Genomic DNA, 26,177 nt, shown 5'->3' on the forward strand with positions numbered 1-26,177 from the left:
AAGACATAGTTTTTATCTGCTGGCCAGCCAGAAAATTTGCCCTCTGACCAGGAGCGGAGATAAGATTTCTTCTTGCCTCTCCTTCCCAAGCACTATGAGTACAGGTTCATGTTCAGGTACAGAATACTTTTTAAAAGGTAAGCGAGGAACAAAAGCTGTGATGTCAACGAGCAGATGTCCATAAATGTGAGCATCCTGGAGCAGGCATGAAAAGACATGAGCAAGAGGGAGGTGCAACAGGAACATTGGTGTGTCTTTCAGGTTCCACAAACCCAGAATGGCCCTCTCCTATGCTCCTGGTGCTGAAACTGGTGGGCAACAGCAAGGAGTGGGGGAGTCCCCACCTTGATTTCTCTGTTGCAGCCATAACACAAGGTCCTCACAGAGGTTCTTCGAGACGTTCAGCTGACAAACAACAGAGACTGTCCATTTCCAGAGAATTCCAGAATCCAGTAGGGTGGTTGATGGCCCCTGCTCACAGAGGGTTGGGTTTCTGAGGGATCCACCCAATTGTCACACCAGAGCCTGTACAGCTAGAAACATCCCAGGAGGCCTCAGGCACCATACCCTTCTGAGGGTTTGTGGGAAGCTCTCTGTCCAGTCCTCCAGTGGGATGTATCTGAGGTGGGGTCCTGGATGCTCACTCACACGGAGGAAAGCGTCTCTCCTCACTCTTATAGCAAGGACTTATAAAATGTCACGGAAGTTTGACCAAGTGCTGGCTTTGAATGCCAGAAGTGCTGCTCACTGAAACACCAGAAAACACTCAGTTGTGAGCAATGCCGCTTTCTAGGGTTCTTCTCCAAATAGTTATATGAAGTTAACATGTACTCAAGTTAGAAAGAATGCAGCCTGTGAGGTGGGCGTCTAGCACCTTAGAGGCTTTTGCAATAATGAAAGGGCATAGTCAGTGGTCTGTGAGTCTCCATTTTGACCACTGACTCCCAACTTCCACAGTCTCCTAGGTCTGCCCAGGCCCGAGTGGGTTTCTTAGGGCCCCTCAACAGTCAATCTATGTAACTCTCTTTTGTACTACTAATAGTAACTAGCCTAACAGGGTTTAAAATTCATAACGAATGTGTTCTCTATTAGTTCCCAAGTTCAGCATGGAGGAAACCAATTACTTCTGGCTGGAGTAGCGTGGTTGGTAGACTCTTAGGTGTGGGTGGTCAAATGCATTGCCCCCTTCTGGACAGGCACAGGGCAGCAGGATGGGAAACTGGTTGGGCTGCTCCTGGGGCAGGGTAACTGAGGCTACCAGGAAAATGGACAGAAAGTGAGGTTTGGGTCTGTCTGTGATAAAGACACCTGAATTGCAGACCTGTCTGGTTAGCGCTCTTTCAAAGGTAGCAGCCGTCACAGAGGCGCTCGCCCTCAACAGACTTCACACTATTCTAATGCTTTGTTTGTGTCTGGAACAGAAATGTAACCACTTAGCCGGAAGATGCTATTAAATGCAATCGATGGTTGTGATGGAAGCCCCTGGGAGAATGCAGGGGAGAGGGTAGAACCCATAATCGTTTTCTGACAGCGTCGCAAGGCTTCTAGCCTAGAGCAGTTACAGGATGAATGTGCGTGCCTGGCCCAGGGGAAGGTCTCCGGGGACATTGCAAGCTCTATTTTAAACTGTCACTGTCGCGGAGTGCCAACCAGCAGGGAAAGCATAGGGCCAGGGGGCTGGAGTAAGTGGAAATCCAAGTCGGTTGACGGTGAGCAACCCCCCCCCCCCCCGCCGAGTCCCCTGTCATGTCCTTCGCGCTGGAAGAGGATGCCAAGGTCCGGGCCTGAGAGTGGCCAGCATGCTCTCCGGCTAGCTCCAATCCCCTTTTTCGCGCAGACCCACCAAGGCCATGCTGTGCTCTTGACCGCTAGACACGTCACCCTCAATCTCATGCGGAGTCACGCAAGGTTCTGGCTGAGGTCGCCCGCGCCCCTCCTCCCCCAAGTCCCCATTCCCCGCCGGTGGCTTTGCAGCCAGCCGCTCCGCATCGAGCCCGCGTCCCCGACGCTCGCTCCTGCCCGACAGAGACCCATCTGGTCTCAGATTTAACGAGCATGTGCGTGCCGTCACCGCCGGCTGGCGAGGTGGCGGAGAGACGCCCGCGCCCCGCAGGCGGCCGGCAGGCTCAAGAGAGCATTCTGGGAAGCGCTTACTAATCGCGCGCCGCCCTACCCACAAAGGCGCGCAGCCCCGGGGCGCGCGGGCGGCGCAGGTGAGCGGGGGGCGCGCCAGCTGTCGTGCGCCGGGGCCGGCGCGGGGCGCGCGCGGGCGGCCGCCGCGTCTTTCTTCTCCGGTGATGTCATCGGGCGACGGCGGCCGCGGCCGGGGGGCGGCGGCGGGGGCGGTGCCGGGCGCCCGCAGGTTTCTCTGCTGCTAATGAAAAGGCACTTGACAGCGGGCCAGGGCGCGCGCGAGCCCGCGGAGCCTAGCGGGACCTGCTGGGCCGGCCGGGCCAATCGCCGGCGCGCGGCCGCCCATGGGCGCGGAGGCGGCGGGGGCGCGGGTGGCCGCGGCCCGGGCCGCTCCGAGGTGATCGCGCGCGGCGCCCCCTCCGTGCGCGCAGCCCGAGTCGCCGCAGCGATGAATTCTGCCGAGCAGACCGTTACGTGGCTCATCACCCTGGGCGTGCTGGAGTCGCCCAAGAAAACCATTTCGGATCCCGAGGTCTTCTTGCAGGCGTCACTCAAGGACGGGGTAGTCCTGTGTCGGCTGCTCGAGCGTCTGCTGCCCGGGACCATCGAGAAAGTAAGTGGCCCTGGCGCGGTCTCCGGGTGGGTCCCTGGCCCGGGCGGGAGGCGGGCGGCGGGCGGCGGGCGGCAGGGCGCGCGGGAGCACCTGGCGCGCGCCGGCTCGGGGCCCGCGCGCCCTCCTTTGTGCGCGGACCCGGCAGCGCGCCGGGCGCGGGGACCGGCGGCGGGAGTTCGGGGCGCCATTGTGTGCGGGGCGCCGGGAAGGGGACCCGCCCTGAAGACAGGGGCAGCGGAGGGGGCCGCATCGACGCGCGGGGCGGGGTCGGGGTCACGGGAAGGAGAGTTGGCTGTGCGGGCGCCGGTGGGGTTCTGCTCCACCCTAACGTGAAGTTAAGGAGGTCGGCTTCGCCCCTAGCCGTGGCGGATCAGAGAACCTCGTCTCTGCGCCGCGCAGCGTTCTGCGATGGCTTTGTCTGAACGGTTTTCATCGCTGGCTTTGCAGTCTCACCCTTGGCGTTGAATGGACCGGTGGCTGGGCATGTTTGAAGGATGCCTCCATCAAAGCTGAGGGAGGACAGAACTGTGAAATGACTTACTGCTTTCCCTACCAAGAGACTCCGCACTCATCCAAGCTTGCAGAACTGCACACACACGGTGTGGAAGCCCCGACTTTTAGGGAGCTGGTTCCGAATTTTCATCTTCACTGCATGCTGGATTTGGAACAGTCTGCTTGCTGCTGCTGGCTGGTGGCTCCCAGCGGCGGCGCTGCAGTGTGAACCTTGACCGTAGCTGGGGGTGACCAAAGTTTGTTTTCATATGCAAGCTCACAGAGCAGTGTCAGGGGTTGACTTCACTTCTAAGAACAGTCAACTCTTATATATTAAAAAATACTAAAGTCTGTGTTCAAGATTTTGGTCAAAACACATTTTACAAAAATTTTAAGGCCGTGGTTACTTAAAAAGTGTTAAGTACAGAAATCAAACCGCCCCATAATTAGGAGGGAATAGCACTTCTTATTGGAGTACACATACACACACAAGCCCCAGGCAGGACAATTTGTTACTAACAAAATGTGGATTAAGTGATCTGAAAAAGCAAACATACTAATTTTATTTATAAATTGGCATGTTACAATGTTAATTGGAAAACATTTAACATAAACTCTGCAGGTATACCATAGGTTTTTATGTATTTTTCTGAACATTATTTATGAAAAATAACATGCATTTTAGAACACGCAACTGCCTCCCTGACGTGAAAATAATGCTTATAAATGAGGCAGATCAATAAAGTTACTATTTAAGATGGGACAGTCTGAAGAGCAGGGTCTGATTGTCATCTGGATGTCGGTGCCGGGGAATATAAAAGACAGATGTCCCGATGAGACTGCTAAGTTTTCCAAAGTAGGCCTTAAAGAAAACCCTGTCCCATTTCTGAGGGTAAGCCTCAAAAAGATTCCTGTGCTGTGTCAAGAGGAACACGTCCCTATCAACACACACACACACACACACACACACACACACACACACACACACACACTCACACTATGTTACATGTTGGCTGCATTAATATGGTTAGGCAAACTTCAATAATCATATTCTGTTTCAACTTCTAGAAAGATCTTCTTAGGAAACTGGAGCGGCCCTTTCATCTCTGGGCCAACAAAGACAGGAATGAATGAAATGTTTAGCCTCTGGCAACCAGATTGGCCCTAAACATTCTGAAACTACAGTCAAGTGGAAATGTCTTGGGTTGGTGTTGTTTTGTCTCTCTCAGCCCTGACTGTGAAGGCTGATGACACCATACAGATAGTCCCTGGCTCTTTGGGTCAGAGGTAGGTGTGGGGAGTAGAGCATTAGCCACTGTCTGAAACCCTGGGTTCCATGAGTATGCATTTGCCATGAAGCCATCAGCACTCGGCAATGCCTGCATGTAATCACATTTGTCTCAAAGCACATGTGTGGAGTGAGGCTGTTTCTCCTTAGAGAGGAAATGCTTGGGAATGGAGCTGAACATTTGTGTGGCATGGAAAGGGTCTAAGCTGGACCCTTTGCCACGTAGATGTGCTGACACTGGTGAATTGTGAGCAGTGTGGGACTTCCCTTCTGGGAAAGAGTGCAGAGCGAAGGCTTCCCATGTGTCTTTTATTAAGAACACGTCCTGTTCTATTTCAGAATGGGGTTGGCTAGAGGGGAAGGGACATTCCTTGGGCTCCAGCTCAGGCAAAGAAAATGATGGGTTGGGGTCCCCTCCTGGAGCTCTTTGGAGGTGAGGAGAGGGAGCTCTGGACTGGTCATGAGAGGTGCTTCTCTCTGCTGCTGGCCATAGGCTTTCTGCTGCAGGAAAGAAGGGAGCCGAGATTTGCAAGTTTTCCCAGCCTTCCTTATGAAGGTCTTGCCCTTTGATTATCCTAGGGAGAGCCAGGCCCTGAGCTGGGCCCTCATCCTGTCCCCTCCCTCTTCTGATCTGAAACCTTGCATAACCATTATGTTCCTGAGCCTTGGAGCATCACCCTAGAAGTTCCTCCTTCAGACATTTCCAGGTTATTTTGTTAAAGGAGGCAAGGAAATTTAGAGTACAGATAAATGCCAAGAATAACCTGGGCTAAAATGCTGTTTTAAATTTATTTGTGAATGCAGGGTACAGAGTTGTTAATTACCACAAAAACCTTCCGGAACTTTGTTCCTCTGTGTGTCCCAGAATGGGAAAGGGAAGCTGCGTGCAGTTCACATGGCATTCTCTATGGGAAATCTGGGGCTGCTAGGGATTGGGGGTATAACTGAATCAAAAGTCCCTCCTGGGATACACATTTTTCTCATGGTCTGGAGACCAGAAGTTCACATGAAGGTATGAGATAGGGTACTTGTTCAGGCCTTCTCACACAGCCAGAGACCCCTAAGTTTGTGAAAACACAGCTTATATGACATTCTCATGGTGGCTTCCATTCTGTCCAAATCCACTATAGGCATCCCCAACCACATCCAAAGTGACCTCATCACCGGGTAAAGCCACATTCTGTGGAACTGGAGGCTGGGACCCCCCAAGTGTGAATTTTGTGGAACACTGTTCAACCTACAGCAGTTGAGCTAAATCAGCTTACTAAGAACTTTATTACCAGCTTGACATCATGGGAGCTGACTTCTGACATTTCTTTTTTTAATTATACTTTTTACTATTTAAAACAAGTCCTTCAAAATCCTCTCTCTCCGCACCCAACTTTAAGTTCTTTCTCAAAAACAAAAACCCAATACAACAGTGCCCTCAAAACCAATAAAATAAAATACAACAAAACCCAAAAGGAAAAAACAAACAAACAAAAAAAACTTCCAAGCTGTAACCAAACAAAGCACACACAATGAAACTGTGGAGATTATTATATGTTAGCCAGCTACTCCTGAGCATGAGGCCTGCCCTGGAGTGGTTGAAGTACCCCATGTCACTCCATGAGAAAACGGATCTTCCCTTCCCAGCAGAGATTAAGTGACAGTTGGTCATTAACCTTTACCCTAGTGGCTAGGTTTTCATTCATTCATTCATTAAAGAAATATATATAACAAAATAAAATATAGTAAGATAAAAAAACCATCATGTCAAAGTTGGACAAGACAAACCCACAGAATGACAAGAGCCCGAGAGAAGGCACATGTGCCTGGGTCCTGTTAGTCCGTATGAGTTTTGCTCATGTTGATTTCGAGGGTCATGCTTTCTTGGCGTCCTTTCCCTCTGGTCTCATATTTTTTCCTGCCCCCTCTTCAACAGGGTTCCCTTGGCCCCAGGGGAGGGATTTGATGGAGACATCCCATTTAGGGTAAAGCGCTACAAGGTCTCTCTCTATCTCTCTCTCTCCCTCCCTCCCTCTCTCTCCCTCTCTCTCTCTCTGCATAATGTCTGGCTGTGGATCTCTGTTCATTCCCATCTGCTGCAGGAGGAAACTTCTCTGATGGTGGATGAATAAGGCACTGATCTATGAGTGTAGCAGAATGTCATTAGGAGTCGTTTTGTCACTACATTTTCCCTTTTTCTTTTTTAGACCAGTATTATTTGGTTTTACTCTAGGTTCCTGGGCTATCTGGTCTCAGGTTCTCGGTCAGCCAAACAGATGGGTACTGGTTCCATCTTGTGGAGTGGGCCTTAAGTCAGATCTTGGTCTGCTTGGTCACTCCCACAAGCTTTGTGCCACACCATTGCCTTCTCTCATCTTGTAGGCAGGACACCAACTGTAGATGAAGAGTTTGTGGTGGCTTGTTTATATTTCTCTTTGGTAGTATGCTGAATACCTTACCAAAGTCGCTGAAACATAGGGGTGAAGGATATCTGTAGGCACCGGCCTGACGTTAAATAGCAGGTTCTTTTTAGGGAGTTAGAACATGAGGGGCAACACTAAATGCCAGAAAAGTGTGAGGCAGAGAGACCATGCAGATCTTTCGTGAGATGGAGAGGAGGCCCAGCATCTGAGGTGAGCGGTCTGCATTGACTTCATGTGCCTCTGCCGTGGGTCACCTTCCAAAGGCCAGCTTCTCATTTGACACAAGACTCACTTTTGGTTCAGATTGGGCAGTCAATGTTGGGATGGGAACAGAAAAAGAGTTTTCATGGTGCATGGGCAGAAAGTAGAAGTGCCCATTTAAGAGTGGCACTTCCTCTGGCCCTGGGCACCCAGCAGACATGGCCAGAAGGGTGAGTGCAGTAACTCTTATGAAGGCATGTCATTTGACTGGTAGTGAAAGTCAGACTTCCTCTAGACTATGGTTAATGACAAATTATACCCTGGGTATCTTGAATGCTGAACCTTGCACTAGTTCACTTTGTTTCTTTTAGAAGCATGGGACTTCAGAGCACTACCTCAGCCTGGAACCAGCAAGCGCAGCAGGTGGTTTGGGTTTCAGGCCTGAAGAAGAGAGAACTGGATCTGCCCCTTTGGCTCGTTCAAAAAAATAAAACAGCAGAACAAAACAAAACAAAAAACACTTAAATTCAGTTTCATTCAGGAACCCTAAGGAAACTTCCTGAGAGCCAGGCCGAAAACACATTTGTGTTTATGTTGGCACTGTGCATGTACACATGCACACCCACCCACAGGTGAACATGAAGCAACACATAACGTGTGCACATACACAAAGGTGTGAATAAATGCCCTTGCTGATGTGCAGGTGCACCCTCAGATGCACACAGATGTTCACATATAGGTACACACAGAAGCACAAATTACATGCTTATATGCATAAAGGTGTATGCATGATCAATATCATGCATGTACACTCACAGATGCATGCAATGCACACACATGCACACTTGGCACACCCAACAGTGCACATGCATGTACATGCATAAAAGTATGTACATGTGTGTTGGTGGCTCCTGAGTTTCTGCACTGAGACATGTGTCGTGCACACAAATGTGAGCAACAGACTGAAAGGGAGAACATTGTGAGAGTGAGCAGTTTGTTTCCTCAAATATAACTGGTCCCTGTGAAATACAGTGCAAGGCCGGGCAGAGCTGTGTGTCCTTACTTATGGTGCTTTTAGCTTTTAAACTGGAATTCCATGTAAAATGGGGATTGCCCCATATCTGTACTGTATCTGGAGGTCAGGGTTCGTTCACTGTTCCTCTGTGTCTGCAACTCTGACACATTGAAAGCCAGAGGCTGCTGGTCTCTACATCTCTTGTCGCTTCCTGGGGATCTGTAAGACGTGGTTCTTGTAGATCTTCCAGGGTCAGGGAGACTGGGTTTCACACCACAGGCCTTTGCTGGGTGACTTTGGGTCACCTGCTCACCTTCTGTGAGTCTTAGTTTGTGCAGCCCTCATTGGAAGGAGTGGCCTTATGGGGCAGCAGGGTGTCCCCAGGGTTTGTGAGAAGACCTGCTGGTCTCTGAGGAGCCACTGTTCTGTCCCTGAAGCTAGAAGCTAGGGTGTGACCACAGAACTATCAATTCCAGAAACAAGGTTTTATTCTCTCCTGGGATTGACTCTGGCAACTTTTTTTTTTTTTTTTTTGAGGGGGAGTATTGCCTCCCTCCCTTTCCTGGACAGATCACTGTCTTCCTGGGGCAGGGCACAAGGCTTAGCTGCAAGGCCCTGTGCAGCTGCTGGGTGCACAGCTGCAGGCTGTGTGAGGGCTGAGATGCTGCTGCTCAGGCTTTCCTGGTCCAGTTTCATGCAGGCTAAAGGTCAAAAGTCACAGATGGGAGGGGAAACAGGCAGCTCCGGCTGTGCCACAGAGAGGGGCTCAGGCTGCTTGGCCTCCTCTATCCAGGCTTTATCCTCTCCTCCTTCACTGTGGTGAGGAGATGCTGTTTCCAGCCTTTGCCCCGAGGTTCTGTGGTGTCCTCGGCCAGGCTGATGCTGCTCACCCACACTGGTCCTGCCGCCCGAGCAGTGGGATGTTCACACAGAGTGTGAGCAAAGCCCCTCCAGATGTACTTGTTTAAATTAGTCCAGGGGTGCACAAAAGGACTTTGGGAGCACGTTCCCCATGGAGGGATACTCTCTTAGCCTAGAGGCATGGGGGAGAGCCTAGTCCCTACTCCAAATGACTTGATAAATTTAGATGACCCCTCCAGGAAGGCATCACCCTCCCTGTGGAATGGGGGATGGTGGGATGGGAGGGTGGTGGGGAGGGAGGAAGGGAGGGAGAGGGAACTGGGATAGATATGTAAAATAGGAAAAATAAATAAAAAACTAAATTAATCCAGGGGCTGGGGAGGTGGCTCAGTGGGCATAGTGTGCATGCAGGGTGACCCGAGTTTGGATCTGCAGCTCTACAGTAAAAGCTGGGCGTGGTGCTGCTTGTCTCTAATTCCAGGTCTGAAGGAAGGATATGTGGAGGGGTCCTAGCTGAATCAGCGAGCTCCAAGGTCAGTGTGTGACTTTGTCACAAAAAAGTGACGATCGGCCATAGCTGAACTCCTGGGGTCCAGTTGTAAAGAGGGAGGAGTGATAATAAGAGCAAAGGGGTCAAGAACCCACAGAAGCAGTTGACTCAAGCAAGTGGGAGCTCACTGACTTGAGACTGACAGCTGGGGAACCTGCATAAGGCTGAATTAGGCCTCTGGATATGGGTGACAGTTGGGTGGCTTGGGCAATTTCTGGGGCCACTGGCAGTGGAACCAATAATTATTCTTAGTGCATGAACTAGCTTTTTGGAACCTATTACTTACAGAGGGATAGTTTGTTCAGCCTAGGTGCAGCGGGGAGGACCTCAGTCCTGCCTCAAGTGATGTAATAGACTTTGTTGATTCCCCATGGGAGGCCTCAACCTCTCTGAGGAGTGGATGAGGTGGAATGGGGAGAGTGGGAGGGCGGGAAGGAGAGGGAACTGGAGTTGGTATGTAAAATAAGATGGTTTTTTAAAAGGATTAAGGAGGACAGCCTCCACACATTTGCAGGCTCGCACGCGCGCGCGCGCACACACACACACACACACACACACACACACACCTTTGTGCATTCTGGTCCATCACTTTATGGACATCATAGTAGACCCACTCTGGTCTTAGGTGTAGAACCCTCCACACTCAACCCTCCATATGAAGGGTACAGATGTAATCCAGCTCAGATGTCTTCTTACACAGTCAGGTTGCCCGAGGAGAGTCACAGAGGGTTGGGTACAATGTGGACTTCAGACTCAGGAGAACTGCTCACACTGGAGACTGAGTAAATGGTGCCCGTAGGACTATGCTGGGAGGGGCTTCCACGTAAGAGGGAGGACAGCTGATCAGGACACAAGTAGGAAGGCTGTGGTTGACTCAGGAAGCGACCCCAATTCTTCAGCCCTCTCTGCAGTCACAGTTTTTACCTCCAGATGACTTGACTTAGGCCATTTGAACCTGTTCTTGGTGCGTGGCCAGCAAGATGGCAGTAACATCTGGTGCTGGCGCTAGCCTGCGTATCTGTAGGTAGGCCTGTGCTCATCCACTCTTGGCAGATTCTGACCTAACATGAGGACAAGCTTGGGGCTTGGGGCTTGGGTGTCACATGGAGAAGAACTCAGTGGTCCTCACCCATCAGCCAGCACGGGAGCACACCCCTCTAGGGTGTGCCTGGGGTCTACCATCAGCACCACATAAAAGTGGGTGTGGTTCAGAAATTCAGGGTCATCCTCAGCTACATGACAAGTGTGATGCCAGCCCAAGCTACAGGAGCTGTCTTTAAAAAACTGTAACAACAGTAGCAACCAGAAACCCTTTGGTTAGGAGAACGGATTTTCAGAAAACACTGATTGCCTTTTGAACACATGACAACAGACTGACTTTGTAAGTAAGAGTTGACAGGAAAGGAGGAGCTTGGGAAGGATGTTTCAGGTTTTATTACCTGTGTGCAGGCTCACAGGAGGAGGGAGAGGCTTCATCCCAGCTGCCCTGATTTCTCCTGAGCCATCTCCCTGTGGTGTTGAAGAGCTTGCTTTATTTAAGATCTGGGTGTCTAATTAATCTCAAGAACACTGGTGCTGGTCACAGGATTTTCCTGCACAGAACACATTTTCATTTGAAAGCAGGCTTCATCCATAGTGCGTGGTCAAAGTGGCACTTTCAGACTATACCACGGAGGCCACGTTTTTCATGGACAGGACAGTGGGATTAGTGTCTCCCAGACACTATCAACAAGTGGAAGAGGGTGAGAGCTCATCTTTGTTATGTCTGTGGACTCGGCCATGCTGAGTCAGCTCTCCAAGGAGCAAGCAGGGCTTCATCATGGGCTCTTGACTGTGAGGCTGTGTTTGGGATGACACAGAGCTGCCCAAAACACAGGATAGTCTGTGACGGAGCTTCTGCTTGAAGAGACTAGAACAAGTCTCGACTCACCCCAAAGGAAGGAGTAGTGAGGGAGAGCAGAATGGAATTCCCTGAAATATAAGGTCCCACAGAAAACCAGGAAAACTAGAACCTGCACCCGAGGGGGACCTTTTCCAGACTGAGAAGAACAAAGGAGAGAAGATACAGTCACCAACATGGGAGTCACAGCAGAGCCCACAGGTGGGGATTCACAGTGAGCTGACAGAGAAGGGAGCTCTCCCCAGTGGATACTGTTTCTTTGTCAGTGAATTCTACAACTTAGAGGAAATGGACAAGTCCCTTGGAAAGCACAAACTTCAAAGCTTACTTAAGGGGAAGCCAATAACCTAAATAGTCCCTTAGCTAGTGTAGAAATTAGGTTTGGAGGGGAAAACAGCTCCCATAAAGAAAATTCCAGGTCAGATAACTTCCCAAGAGAACTTACCAAATGTTTGGGGGTGGAGAGACAATGCCAATTTTGCATGAAGTCTTCTAAAACTTAGAAATAAAGAATATTCCCCACATTATCCTGAGCAGTCATTGTAAGAAGAGACATCATCCACACATGACCTTCATGGACTCAGGGGTAAAGCTTCCAAAATTAGTCTGTCAGGAGCTAGAGAGATGGCTCTTCCAGAGGACCCAGGTTTGATTTCCAGCGTCTACAGAGTAGCTCACAACTGGCTGTAACTGAAGTCCCAGGGGATTTGGTGCTCTTCTAGCCTCTGCAGGCACTGTATGCATATTGTGCACACACATGCAGATAAAATACCCATGTGCATTATAATAATAAAATTAGTCTATCAGCATTATGTGAAAATGGTACCATTCCTCACCAAGAGTGATCCTCTCAGGAATCATGTTGGTTTCTCACTTGGAAACCTGTCAATGCAATTGATTATGTTAACCGACTACAAAAGAAAAACCACAGGATTATCTCAGGAGATGCAGAGAAGCATCCAAGACCATGCAGCATCCATTCCTGAGACATCTTGTCACCAACTCAGATGAGGAGGAAAGGTCATGATGAAGTGGCCAATGGGAATCCACAGTCACGGGTGTGCACATAAGAACGAGAGGGAACTTTGCCAAGATCGAGAGTCAGACCAGGATGCTACTGTCCCATCTCAGTTCAGCCCTGCCCCGGATGTCTGCGAAGGAAAACCGAGGTATCTGTCCAGAAAGGAAGGCAGGATTTCCTCTCTATACAGACACCACAGCACACAGTTGTCTAAGCAGAGAACTGAATATGCACCACACAACAGCCAACTAACAGGTGACCTCAGCAAGGTTTACATATGAACCCTGTATTCCTGCATATCAGCGGGATGACTTGAGTCTGACAAAAAGAAACTCCAAGTTGCCATAGTGAAAGGCAAAAGAAAAGAAAACAAAAGATCAAACCTTAATGATAAACCTGAGGAAGGAAAGAAGGACCCATGTCCTCACTGATACTGCCGATGGATGCCTCTCAGCGAGTGGCACAGGACTGCTTCTGTGGGGGCTTTAACTCATTACACTGTGTTTCCTTCGAGACTCCTTGTGAATGTAGAAGACAGGCATAGAATTTTAAAGTCTGAGGGCAACTGACATACTTGCATTCATGGGAGTTACTGCAGAGAACCTCCTTGTCCCCGTTCATTTGTTTGGTTTTTGTTTATTTTTTCTCACCAAATCTTGTCTGGATGCTTACTATGTTCTGAGATTTGTAGAGGAGAATAACATTGAAGAAATGAGTTGACTGTACTGTGAAGGAGCTACATGCTCTGACAGCAGGAGACCGATTTCCAAATACGTACAGCAACGGGACCTGGCTGACCCCTGGCAGATGGGACCGAGGATGGCTTAGGGAAGGCTATAGCCTTGCAATGATATTTGAGTTGGGCTCTGGCAGATGGCAGCTATATGAAGGAAGAGATGCATGCACTAGATAGAGGCTCTGCTTGGCCTGGGGCAGGAGTGACCTGGTTCCCTAGACTTGTGCACGGATAGCTCAGGACTGAAGCAAAGGGTTCTCAGAGGGCTAGAAAGGAAGACAACAGAGGGCCTAGTGGGTCAGTTATTCTCACGGCTTTGGGCCATGACTGGCTAAGTGTTTAGAAAACACTACTTCAGTTATAGGGTAGAAAACACAGGAGAGCTCTTAGGACCGGGGTGGGCAGGCTGCTAAAGAGAGGGTGGAGTGGGGTGGATGCAGGGATACCTGGGAAAGGCCTTTGCAGTCCTGCTGTCTGGAAGTTCAGCAGGAGAAGGGGTGTTGTCTCTGTGGAAGCCTGATGTAAGTGAGTCCTGGCTGGTCTGTGGAGGTCATGAGTATGGTGTGGAGCATGGTATAGTAGTGTCTGTGAGCTGTGGAGGTCTGGGGGACAGTGACCATTTATAAATTGGGGAATCGCAGTTTAGAAACAAGGCTTGCAGCTGTAGGCAGACAAGATTTCATAGGGGCATTGTAATGTCAGTGTGGGAAGTCCTAAGACCAAGATGGCAGTGTGGAGATGGATGACGACTAGACAGTGCCTGGGAGGAACATGGCCAAGGCATCTACGTGAAGGCAAAATAACAGGAAGTTTGATGGAGCCCAGTGCTACTGGGATGTTGGGGTTTGCCACCCAAAGACGCATCACCATGAGGGAAGGATGCCCCACTGTGGCCACCCAATGTCAGCAGGACCGACTAGAGCCACCCAGGTTATCTTGGTGACCTTAGCCAAGGTGCTGTGCTGAAGGCGGGATGGAGGGGAGGGAGGAGCCCGCTGGGCTTGAGGAATGGAAGTGGAGTTGCAGAGTGTCATGGCCTCACTGAGCAAGAGTTCATAGAGCTGGATGTCTGTGGAAAGACACCATGGGCTGCGGGAATTTATGACAGTTTTGGGGGGTCCGACTGGTGGTCCTGTCACTATATACTCTATTGGGAATTTGTTAGCAGGAGTGGCCCTTCAGGTGTGTTTTTCTCTGGGTGAATTCTAGCAAACCGTACTCACCTAGGACATGTTTCTTTGACTTCTTGGCATTTAAAGTCTGTCCTTTTCCTTCATGGTGCAGGAGTCCGTGGGTTAAGCCCAGCATATGCTGCATTGAGCGTAAGCAGTTACATCCTGAGAACTTCCACTATTGCTGCCTTTAACTCATAAATGCATAACTGCATTTACTCATTTGGTAATGGCTTTTAAGGGAGCAGTGTGAACTCTGTAGTGTGTGCCTTGTAGCTGATACTTCCAAGTCGAGATATGGGAGAGGTCAAGCATTTCAGGGATGTCGGTGGAGTTGCTGCCAAGTTCAGGTCCAAGTTGAGGGTTATTGGTTATCATTTCATCCCCCCATGGACTGTTAGGCTTTCTCTCTCTTTCCATGTAGTAAAGGCTCATGGCTGTCACATACCATGACAGATGGGTAAAGTAAAGGCTCATGGCATGTCACATATGAGAAACGGGGAGGAAAATGAGCCAAGGTTTGTCTGTCAAATCAGCACTGCTGAATACTGTGCAATCAATGTAAACAATTTTCTCAGGGTTTATTTTTTCCAATCGAAAGCATTAAAACCAGCATGATTCAGCCCCATCTTCCTGGCTAGGGGAAACAAACCCATTGAGTTTACCTCCTTGCCCCCTTCTTTTGAGAGGCTTTGAGGAGAGTTTTGGGGAGTGGGCACGGCAGAGGTGCTCATTACTGAATTCTGGGCTGAAAATGTCCGGATTGGCTGTTTCACCTTCTCCTCTCAACGGAGACAGCATAGCATATTAAAATGCTACCAGTGTCACCAGTATCAGCTGGAAAGCACAGGGTTTGGATCCGCTTGAGTTACCATGGTGCCTTCTATTATCTGTGCCTTTGGTTCAGGTGGTTTGTGGGTGAAAGTCACTGGATGGGCTCATGAAGTCCGAGACCATCAGTCTTCATCTACGGAGTCATAGGCTTGGGCCAGGCTTGTGTCTTAACAAGACCAGAGGGGAAACTGATGCTCTGGGGGTCCTGTTGAGAGCCATGACCAGCCTGCTGAACACATCACACAGCAGCAGCAGGACTAGATGTGCCTCAGGGATGCTTGCACAGGTGGCATCTCTGCAAAGAGTCTGGGTGTGGTCTGTCCCACTGTACCAGTCAGCTTAGCTTCTTGTGACAAGTTTCCCTTTGTGAGGTGTAGCCAGGCTTCATGCATCCCTATACCACCTCTAAGGGCATGAGGCTGGTTGTCCTTCCTCTGGGCTGTCTTTGCAGGTCTCAGGCACCTAAGACTCTCTGGCGGTCACCCCAGCTGCTGCAGGTCAGCCTCTATTGAAAATCCATGAGCAGAGACACCTGGCAGTACTTGTCCCATCAGACTACAGGAGGACACCGTCATGCATAGGAAGATCAGGTGCTGTTGAGCCTTAGTTCTGGTCAGTGTGGACACTCTTACAGGGGTCTTGTGGGATCTTGTGGTCACCTTTTATCTATTGAGAGATGATTCTACAGCCATGACAGGGGATTTCCAAGAGGGGCATCAGGAGAAGTCTGGCTTTGAGAAACAATAGATGAGAAAGAGCATCTCCTCCGCAGAGAAGCCAGGCTGCAGAATGAGGAGCATAGGTACAAAGAAAGAAACGCCAAAGCAAGTCCCCCAACATGGGCTCAGAAGTGAAGGCAGAGTTGCTCAGCATGACAGGGAATGTGACCTGAGTAGCCTGAGGGAAGATGAGAGAGTAGGCAGGTTGTTGCCGTCTCACGGCCGTGGGCTGAGCAGGCACTTGTGGGCAGGCACCGAGGTCAGCGTGGGCAGACGCCCCGCCCCGCCGGCCCTTTCCTCTTGGTCTGTGTCTGCCTCTGGTCCAGCCTGGCTCTGCGGCTCTCTACCGCAGCTCTTAAGTGTGCATGTTTCTCGCTGTCTCACACTCTTTCTCATCTCTGAAGTATCAGAGTTGTCGAGGTCTGCATTGAGTTCCCACCTGAAACGTAGCCCAATTAAATATGTAGACCTCAATGGTGGCCACATAAACTGCCAGCAGCAGGAACTGGACAAGGCCAGGTGATCAGGCCAGCTGGCAGGGGACCCTGTGAGGAGCCAGCGATTTTCCTTAGTGATAGAGGGATGAGTACTGAAACCAAAGCTCCCTTGGCAGTGCAGGCTGCACCGATGCCTTAATGCACCTGCGGGAAATGGCGCCCAGACCCAGTGTGGTCATGTGTTGTGTGACAGAGGTTTTCTTTTTTTCTTTTTTGGTTTCTCTAGACAGGGTTTCTTTGTGGTTTTAGAGGCTGTCCTGGAACTAGCTCTTGTAGACCAGGCTTGTCTCGAACTCACAGAGATCGGCCTGCCTCTGTCTCCCGAGTGCTGGGATTAAAGATGTGCATCACCACCGCCCGGGTGTGACAGAGGTTTTCATGGGGGAGACACAACACACATTGTCTGCACCCCATAGATAGGAAGCCCACAACAGACCACAGCATGGATACTACCAAAGTCTAATTTGGTGGACTGGTGAGTTTATTGTGGTTACTTACAGGACTATAGGAGAGGGGTTTCTTACAGGAGTAGAAATGACTCAAAGACATCTGCACTACCAAAGCCCTCCCTAGCATGGGTGACAGACAGCTCACAAAAGCTGGAGCCTGGAGTTCACCACACAGCAAGCAGGCAGCTGAACAGGTTGGAGAGTGTCCTTTCCAGGTAGTTGAGTTATTCTAAACCTCTTTTAGGCATTAGTTTCTTTCCTTTGCAGCTCAGCTTCTCCAAGGGTCCTCTTTGCAGCTTGACTGCACATGTCTGAGGGGGACTGTCAGCTCTTATTCTGGCAGGGAGGGGCCTGGTGAATCTGGTCTGTCTCAGGGACTTCCTGATGCTATGTGAGTTGTGTACCTTCCTGCTTAAGGAGCTTCCCTGATGGAAGATTTCAATCCCCGAAGAAACTTATACAACAGCGTGTCTGAGGGCTGGGCAACCTGAGGGCAACATGCCTGTCATAACAGAAAGAGGTTGTGGTCTTAGGCAAAACCAAGGGGTTGGTTCATCCCCGGTGTCATTTGCCCCAGAGACTGTGTCTGCAAGGGCACAGTTTGAGGATGCTTTAAGTCTTACATCAGAATGGTTGGTTCTGCATTCCAGTGGCCTGGTGATAAGCCTCCATCACCTAGCCCCCTCATAGCTGCTGGGCACGGGGGCACACTGATGTCCAGACAATGACAGAGTCACTGAAGGAGGTGTTTCTCAGGCTGTGAGCCAGATGTTTTGGCAGCCATCAGCGTCACATTTGGTGGCTGCACTCAAGCAGATTGTGGTATTTAGAAGCTTTTAGACACAGGATCTTAACTTACTAATTCACTGAAAAAAATGTATAAAGTGCCTATACATAGCATATTCAGTTATATTTGTCCCTGTGGTGGTTTGAATGAGAATGGCCCCCCTAGTCTCATACATTTGAATGTTTGGTTTTAGTTAGTGGACTGTCTAGGTAGAATCAGATGTGTCTTTATTGGAGGAGGGGTTGTCACTGTCAGTGTTGGTAGGCTTTGAGGTTTCAGATGCCTACCTCAGGCTCAGTATAAAAAAATGGTATCTAATTTAGTCCCTCAGAGCATTTACTTTTGCTAATGGAGCTTATACTGTAGAGTTCAGGGAGATACTTTGTAAAGTCAGTGCATAACATGTTTGCATGTTTGCCAGTGAGTATTGTCAAGGAGGAAAACAGAACAGGAGGGGGGGCAAGGACGGAGAGGGGGAGAGTGGGTAACAAGACAGCTTGCATCAGGAAGTCAGGGTAGCTATTTCTGAGATGTGTCATTTGAACAGAAACTTCTCTGGATGCCTTGGAGGAGCGTGATCTGGCAGACATGATAGTAAGCATAAAGGTCTAAAGGCAGCAGGGGCCTGGCTAGGCCCAGGAAGAGCAGGGCCAGTGTAAGTGACACAGCAGCTGGCTGATGTTATCAAGGTGGGAGCCTGAGCTGACCACACCATTGGGAGGGGCCGGCTGTGATCAGACATTTTTCAGAGTGGCTGGAGGCTTCCAGAAACATGGAGCAAAAAGTACAAGGAGTCCCCATATTGTCTCCCTTTGTCTCGCACAGCCTTTCCTCATTCAGCATATACAACTAATGGTAAATGTTGATACTTGATTAGTGTTTTCCTCTCTTGCAGTAGAGATCAATAATCAAAGCTTGCTGAGCCCAGGGTTAGAGGCTATAAGGTTCAAGATCCCAGGGCCACTCTTGGTAAGAGCTTTTGTGTCATGCCATATCGTGACAGAAGGTCAGGCAAGCACTTGAGGGGCAGAGAGAGGCAGGCCAGACTCCCACTCCTGCTGCCTGTCAGTCCATTCAGTAGGGTAGATACCCGCATGAGCTGTAGAGACATTCAGAAGACAGCAATTAGTAACCAAAGTTCAGTTTCCTAGGTATAATGGCACACAGCCACTTCACAGCATCACAGAGCCGTTTGCCTTCTTTTGTCCCCTTACAGCCACAGGCAGCTACTGATCTTCAAACATCTCCAACATCTGTCTTCTGGGCATGGCCTAGATGGACTCACAGTGGTCATTTCAGGTGTCGTCTTCCAGTGTGTGCTGAGGCCCATCTCAGTTTGATTCTGTTGGTATGACGAACAACTTGTGGAGGAAAGGGCTTATTTACAACTCCCAGGTCACTTGATCACTGGTGGGAAGTCAGGGCAGGAACTGAGCCAAGCTTTTCATGGCTTGCTCAGTCTGCTTTCATATAGCATCCAGTACTGCTACCCACAGTGGGCTGGGCTTGCTCAATCAATCATTAACCAAGAAAATGCCACCACAGATATGCCTACAGGCCCATGTGATGGGGTGTTTTCTCAACTGAGCTTTTCTCTTACTCGATGACCCTGGCTTTTGTCAAATTGACAAAAACAATGCAAAACAATCAAAAACCAAAAATCTAACCAATCAAAGCTTACTCCCTCTTCATGGCTTGGTGGTGCAGTTTTTTATGAGTTGGTTGCTGAGGGATGTCTCGTGAGAATCACCGCTGTTCCCCGAGTCACCTCCTGGAGCACACCTGGGCTGCTTCCAATGTTGCTAGCCATTCAGAAGCCGAGACGGATGTCATCTGCAGGCTTCTGTGTGGACAGACACAAACACCAGCATGCATATACTCTGTGTCTTGGGGTAAGACTGTGTAGCCTATAAGAATCAAGCAGATAGCCTTCTAATGTAGTTGTGCCATTTGGCTGTATGCCAGCAATGCAGGATGCTAGGTCCTTGTCAGCACTTGGTTGTGTCAGCTCTGGATTTCATCACCATGTAGGTGTGCAGTGGGGCTTCCATGTTTGCGTTTTCATTTCCCTGAAGATGGGCCTGGAAGCACTTTACATTACTTAACGATGCGGCTTGGATCAGTGTCCCTCAGAGCCTGAAGCCTGGTCACCAACTTGTACTGCTGTGGAAGATGGGGGGACCTTTAAGAGGTGTGGCCAGGTCATTGGAGGCAATCCTTGTCCTTGTCCTTTTTCTCTCTCTGCTATTTGGCTGCTATGAATGAACAGCTCACCCTGCCATGCAACCCTGTTGTCATGTGCTGTAGTCACATGAGACTGAAAACAATGGGAGAGAACTAAAGGCTAAAACAGTGAGCACAGACAAACCTTCCCTCTTCATGAAGACGGCATATCTTGGGTATCGGTTACAGTAGTGGAAAGCTGGCAAACACACTTGGTGCCCAGGGCCTTCTTTGGTGAGTTGGGGACAGGTTTTTCACTTGTCTTTTTTTTTTTTTTTTTTAAGATTTATTTATTTTATGTGTGTGAGTGTTTGGCCTGCGTGGATGACTCTGTACTCTGCATGCAATGCATATAAAGACCAGAAGTGGGCACTGGAGTCTCTGGAACTATAGTTAAGACCTTGAAGACATGGCTCCTGGGGGACTTGATCCTGGGTTCTCTGCAAGAGCAGGCACTGCTCCTAACAGTTGAGGCTGGCCTCAAACTCACAGATTTGCATGCCTCTGCCTCTCAATCGCTGGAATTAAAGGCATGAGCCACTGCCTGGCATCAACCTTATTTTTAACCAATGAAAGCCAATTTTTCTAAGTGTTTTTCTAGAACTATAGTTCTCTGGGAAGCTGCCCCTCGTATTCTCTCCCAGCTGTGCCCTTTTTAGTTAATGCACACTATGCTGACACCGAGGTTCATGAGTTGCTGGCCTTTTATCACCTTTGTTACCCCAATACTAGTAAAGTCCCAGTTGGCCTTGAGCTCTGTTCCACACTGGGGTAGGGGGGTTAGTTTGCAAGCATGCTAGGCCAATGTCACTTCCCACCCTTCTTGCCCTGGCCTTCCTCAAGGGCAGGGCCCATCTGCTATTTATAGAGCTGTGCTTCACCCCACACATGGTCCCTACTCATGGCTGGCCATCTCCCTGAAGGGCTCTGTGGGACTCAGTGTCTCTTGTCCATTACATGCCTGGTCTTCCTTGTGCTGCTCCTTCAAAGTCATTGAGCAAAGGTACAATGAGGTTGTCTCCTTGGATGTTGAAGGGACTCTGAGCATGGCAAATATGGTTCTGGCAGGTCTTGCCTTTCTCCTCCATTCCCTCTGCCTAAACCTGGCCACCAAGATCTATTCCCCCCTTATTTACTCACTTCCTCCTGCCGAGGCTGACTACCAAGGTCCAGCTGTCAAAGTACTGAAGTCCAGCAATCGAAAGCCCCCTTTGGCTCCCCTACTTAACATGCCCAATTAAAGTTAAGTACCTCATCCTAACATGGGCTTCCCCTTGTACCTTTATAAACTGCCATTTGTCCATGGGCCACATCTGTCTTCTCTCTATCCAGAGGCAGTCTTTTGTCCTCTGGGACAAATACTCTTGCTCCCTCTCCTTTATTCCCTTCCCCTTCTCCCTTGTCCTCTATGTCCTGTTTTTGTCTACAATTACCTCCTCTCTGTCTCTCTGAGGAAGATGAATATCCTTTGTGCTGAGAACTTGGTCTGAGCCAGTGCCAGTCCTTTCAGAAGTGGCTTTCTGATGTTGGCTTGCTATACATGAGGCATCTTAAGCAATTTCAGAACATAGGCAACAACCCCCCCCTCACACACACAGAAGGCTGTTTGTCCACCAGAAGTGGGAACAAATGCCCGGAGCCTGTGGGGATCACCTGCTCTCACTGCTGTTGCCACTGTGGAGGTAAGGGTGGGAGAGTCCCATAGAAGCAAGTATGAGTAGCCAAGGCAAATCAAATGACACACAAAACACTGTTGGGGGTGAGTGAGGAGGAGGTGTGTGCCCACCCCGGGGTGCCTGACCAGGGTGGGACCTTGGGTTGCTGGTGAGAAGATGGCAGATGTGTGTACCCACCTGGTCGGAGGAGACTGGGCACATGCACACCTGGTCAGAGCAGGCTAGGCTCATGCACAGGATGGGTCTCCTTCTCTTTTTTGGAAGATGACTGCCCAGTTTCCCAACAGGCTAAGCAAGCCTACATTGGGAATTACTACCAGTGTTATCTTTTTCATCAAGGTGAGGAAAACTGACAATGAAGGGTTTGTTTTTGTCTGCAGTCCAAGGGTACAGTCTATCATGGTAATCCAGTTCCAAGGGATCTGACACCCTCTGTCTTCTGAGGAGATTGTACACACAGTGCATATAGACTTATGCAGGCACATTCTCACATACATAAATAAAAACAAATACATCCTTTAAAGAGGAAACACTATTATTACGAATGAGGGTCATCTTATCCAGGACACCTAGCATCAGGAGTATTTTAACATATGCATAATAAGGTATCTTAGGCGTGGGACCCAAGTCTAAACAGAAAATTCATTTGTGTTTGTGTATGCATAACCTGAAGATAATTTTTAAAAATTTACTCATTTTATGTGTTTGCCTGCATATATATATATATGTGTGTGTGTGTGTGTGTATACATATACATGTATATGTGCTTGGTGCCTGAGAGATCAAATGAGGACATTGGGTCCTGTGGAACGGAGTTATGGATGATTGTGAACCACCATGTGGATGCTGGGAACTGAACCTTGTCTTATCTACTGAGCCATCTCTCCATCCCCCTGAAGATAGTTTTATATAATACCTTTACTATTTTTGTACATGAAAAAGAGGAAACAGTCAGCCACTTAGGTTCCCAAGATGCCATTCTGTCATTTATGGGCATTCACTAAGACAAATGCACGAGGACAGATGACAAAATATGACTCCTCAGTGTGAGCAGCTGAAACTTCAAGGGAAGCCTCTGACCACAGACTCAGTTTGACCTGTGCCTCATCTCAGCTTTTCTGTCTAAAGATCCCTGACTGGACAAGAGTGGCTTCCACAGAGGAATGGAATGAACCTTCACGATGGCTTATTCTGGCCACACTGTTGTGTATTAAAGTAGGGTACCGTCCTTTCCAAGTCTCTTTCACCTGAGAATTCAAACTCTGTGGACTGTTTTTGTAGCATTTCTGGGAGAAGGTTCTTCTGGGTCATGTGTGAATGTTTTCTTATCCATTTTTGGCATTGGCATACCTGATGGTAGCCACCTCTCTGTGGGGCTGGACATGCTTGTAGGATTGGTGGGAACCAGGTCCCTGGGAATGTGGTTAGCTTAAGCAGTGTAGTCAGGGTCATCCCCCAGTGTGTCACATCTTGGGCATTTCAGAATTAGGGCGGGGCTGGAGGCTGTGTGTGTTCTGTGCGCTATCATTCCTTTTAGTCTGGCCAGTTTTAGCCAATTGGAAAACATTTAGTCTTTCTCCTTGTGGCTGTAGCATCCCATCTGGGGGCTGGGATTTGGAATATTGGGTACAAAAATCAAAAGAAAATATACATCATTAAAGGCTTATACCCTTTCCAATAAACTTTCTTGCCAAGTGACATATTTTTGAGGAGGACTTTATTTGGTAGTTACCAAGAAAATCTTGGAGATTTCTGATGGCTGCTCCACTGATCCCCAGTGGATTTGGGAGAATCATCTGAGGACTGCCTGGCAGCCCTGCTCATACGTTGTTCACTCCATGCATGTTAGAGTGTAAGCACAGAGTACTTGGAAGGAGTGAGACCCTGCTGCGGCCTCACAGGGTTAACAGGGCAGCTGCTTGGTGGAACAGGGACCTGGAAAGTGTGAGGTACATGGAGGGTTCCATCCTCAGCTCAGAGTGACAGAGGTCTGCTCCACAGGGTCCAGCCCTACATGAGGGGGCTTTGAACCTGAGGATAGTTTATGACAGGGAAGGCATGTTGACTGAGGGGAAGGGTAGCAGGTTCGGGTTGTTACAGTCCTTCCCCTGTTTAGTTTATTTAATAATGAGGTACAGTAAGTGCTCAGTTAGAAGCAGCTTTCTGCCTTGTCCTCCCAGAGGGCATCTGCTGTTGGTACTGCTTATGGATGGGTACTACATGTTATTCTGGACACTTACACACGATTTTTATCATAAAAGTGAGTATTGCCCACACAGTACTTCATGCTTCTTGTTGGTTACATAGAGAAAGATAGGGTTTGGCAGGGGCAAGGGCCTTGCTGTGTCTAACTTTTAACTCAATCTCCTTCTACTTCTGCCTCCTGTGTGCTGCCTTACAGGCTTGTGCCACCACAGCGCTATCTCTTGGTGCTGTGTGGTTGTGGTCCATCTTGTGGAGGCATCATAGTCTTTACTGGTTTCCTTTTCTGATTTTCTGTTTTCAGCTGCCACCAGGAAGCTCTCCAGGTTAGGGTCTCTGCAGAAAACAGGTTACATTAGACAGATGAGGCTGAGACCCCATTTGTGAAGTGAGTACTTAAGAGACCTGTAGGGGGCAGTGGGGAGCAGGGCTTCTGGAGTGAGCTAGGCTTAATTCACTGTTTAACTTACTCTCAAGGTCCAGGTCCTGGTGTCTTGAGCACCTCCCAGGATCCTTAGGCCTTTGACAATTCTTATGTCCAAACCTGGCTGGGCATCAGAGTCAGGTGGGGGTTTCAGACACACATAGTGGCTTTGTGCAGTGAGAACCTCGAGAGTAGGAATGCTGGGCAATGGGTTGTTGCTGTGGTAGTGTGGTGAACAACTTTCTCCTTTGATCTTGGTTGCTCAGGCAGCAAATGCCCTGCCTGCTCACAGCCCCGCTGACCTGCCTGTCCTGCCTTCTCAAAAAGCTTCCCCACAAACTCCTTAAACACTGTTCAGCTGTCTGTCTGAGGCAGCTGCTTTCACTGGCACTTTGTTGAGGCTATGGGGGAAGGGCTTGCTGTCCCCATCGAGAAGCAGCTGGTGAAGAGAGGAGAAGCTGGGCAGCTTTGGAGCTTCTGGACTCTGGGTTCCGCGTTACTTGGTGGTCAGTTTTCACTGACACACTTTGACCAAGTACCCAGCACAAAAACTATTTCTCTGGAAAGCAGAAGGTTTTGAGAGGATTTCTGATTATCTCTTGAAAAGCCTGCAGGTTCTCAGTGTGGAGACTCTGGGTGTGACCTGGGTAGAGCAAGCAGGCAGTCAGGTCTCTGGAATGTGTGCAGGGCCCTTGTTAATTAGGAAGCAAATGGCTGTGCACTTTCTTACGTGGGCCTTTTGGCGAATATGTTTTCCCCTGGGCAAACAACAGTTGTGTCCTACTGCAAAAACAAGTTTAGCACTGGAAGAACTCCATCTTCCATTTCCACTCTCCTAAGTCAGGCAGGAGAATTGCAGTGCTTTTCAGCCTCACTAGCCTTTTCCATGGCTCCTTTCGCTGAATGTGCAGTTAGCTGAGGTTTTAATGTGTATTTCCCTGGTGGCTGATGTCAGTTTTTCATTTGTTCATTAACCATGTTCAACGTGTCTGTAGAGAAGCACAAAGGACTTTTCTGTGTTGCTCTGTCTTGTAATGATCGTAGAATTTTTTTTCCACTATAATCTCTGTTGCCCTTGACTAGGTACTTTTTAGAAAATACCACGAACTTCTAAAATGTCATAGCTGCCCCCCACTCCATCCAGAGTGCCTTGGCTGTGTTGCCTGGACTCAAACTCATCAGCTCAAGTGATACATGCTTGTCACTGTCTCAAGCAGCTGGAACTGCATGCTGTTTCCAAACCGATGTGATGTATAGGGAAGCCGATGCCTATAAATAGTGCTGGATTAATTTATTATCGACTTGAATCAACAAGTCAATTAACCTATTAGCCTTGAAATGGAGATAAGGAAATAGACTCAGCAGGGTCAAGCAATAAACCCTAGGTGACATGTTTGTTACAGAGAGTTTCTGACTTGTGATGTGGACTCTTGTGTTTTCCAAACAGCTGCATGTTCATTGGTGTTCTAGCAAGGTGCACCCAGGTGCACAAAGCAGACTTTTAAAGGGCTATTTGGAGAAGGAACCTTTAAGGCAACCCATGGTTAGAGCCTCAGAAAGGAGCCTTGAAAACACATAGCCGGCTGGTCTGCCCCTCCTCTTTATAACATTCTTCCTCTCCCCTCAGACAAAAGGCCGGCCTTCACCCATTCTGTCTTCCTCTGGCACACTGCTGAAAGTCTTTCCTGTCATCTAAGAGATGATCAGAAACAAGCAAGTATATAAAAAAAATGAACAAAGTGAAACACCCAGGATGTTAAGACTTCAGTAATCCCCAATGACAGGAACTCTGACTCAGGGCTTTTTAATTCCTCAATTTCCTAGAGATCGTAGGAGGCTCTTATGAAGCTTTAACACTGAAGTCTCTGGAAGTGTAAATGGCCCTGTTAGAGCCCGGCTCTGTCATTCATAGTGTCTAAGAATGAAGTTCCATTACAAAGCCCCCATTTCCATGTGCTCTTCCCCATGGATAG

At 49.1% G+C, this 26,177-nt stretch overlaps 1 protein-coding gene across 4 annotated transcripts in view; it reads left to right on the plus strand.

Annotated features, from left to right (window-relative positions):
- The first annotated feature begins 2,362 nt into the window (after positions 1–2,362).
- Positions 2,363–26,177, plus strand: part of Arhgef7 (Rho guanine nucleotide exchange factor 7) — a 101,707-nt gene continuing 77,892 nt past the window's right edge. For all 4 annotated transcript variants that reach the window (XM_051181993.1, XM_051181995.1, XM_051181996.1 and 1 more), the window contains exon 1: positions 2,363–2,746. In XM_051181993.1, the coding sequence (XP_051037950.1) occupies positions 2,378–2,746 (369 nt within the window). In that variant the 5' untranslated portion in view covers positions 2,363–2,377. The remainder of the gene's footprint in view (positions 2,747–26,177) is intronic.

Source organism: Phodopus roborovskii, unplaced genomic scaffold, assembly GCF_943737965.1.
Source record: "Phodopus roborovskii unplaced genomic scaffold, PHOROB, whole genome shotgun sequence".
NCBI lineage: Eukaryota > Metazoa > Chordata > Mammalia > Rodentia > Cricetidae > Phodopus > Phodopus roborovskii.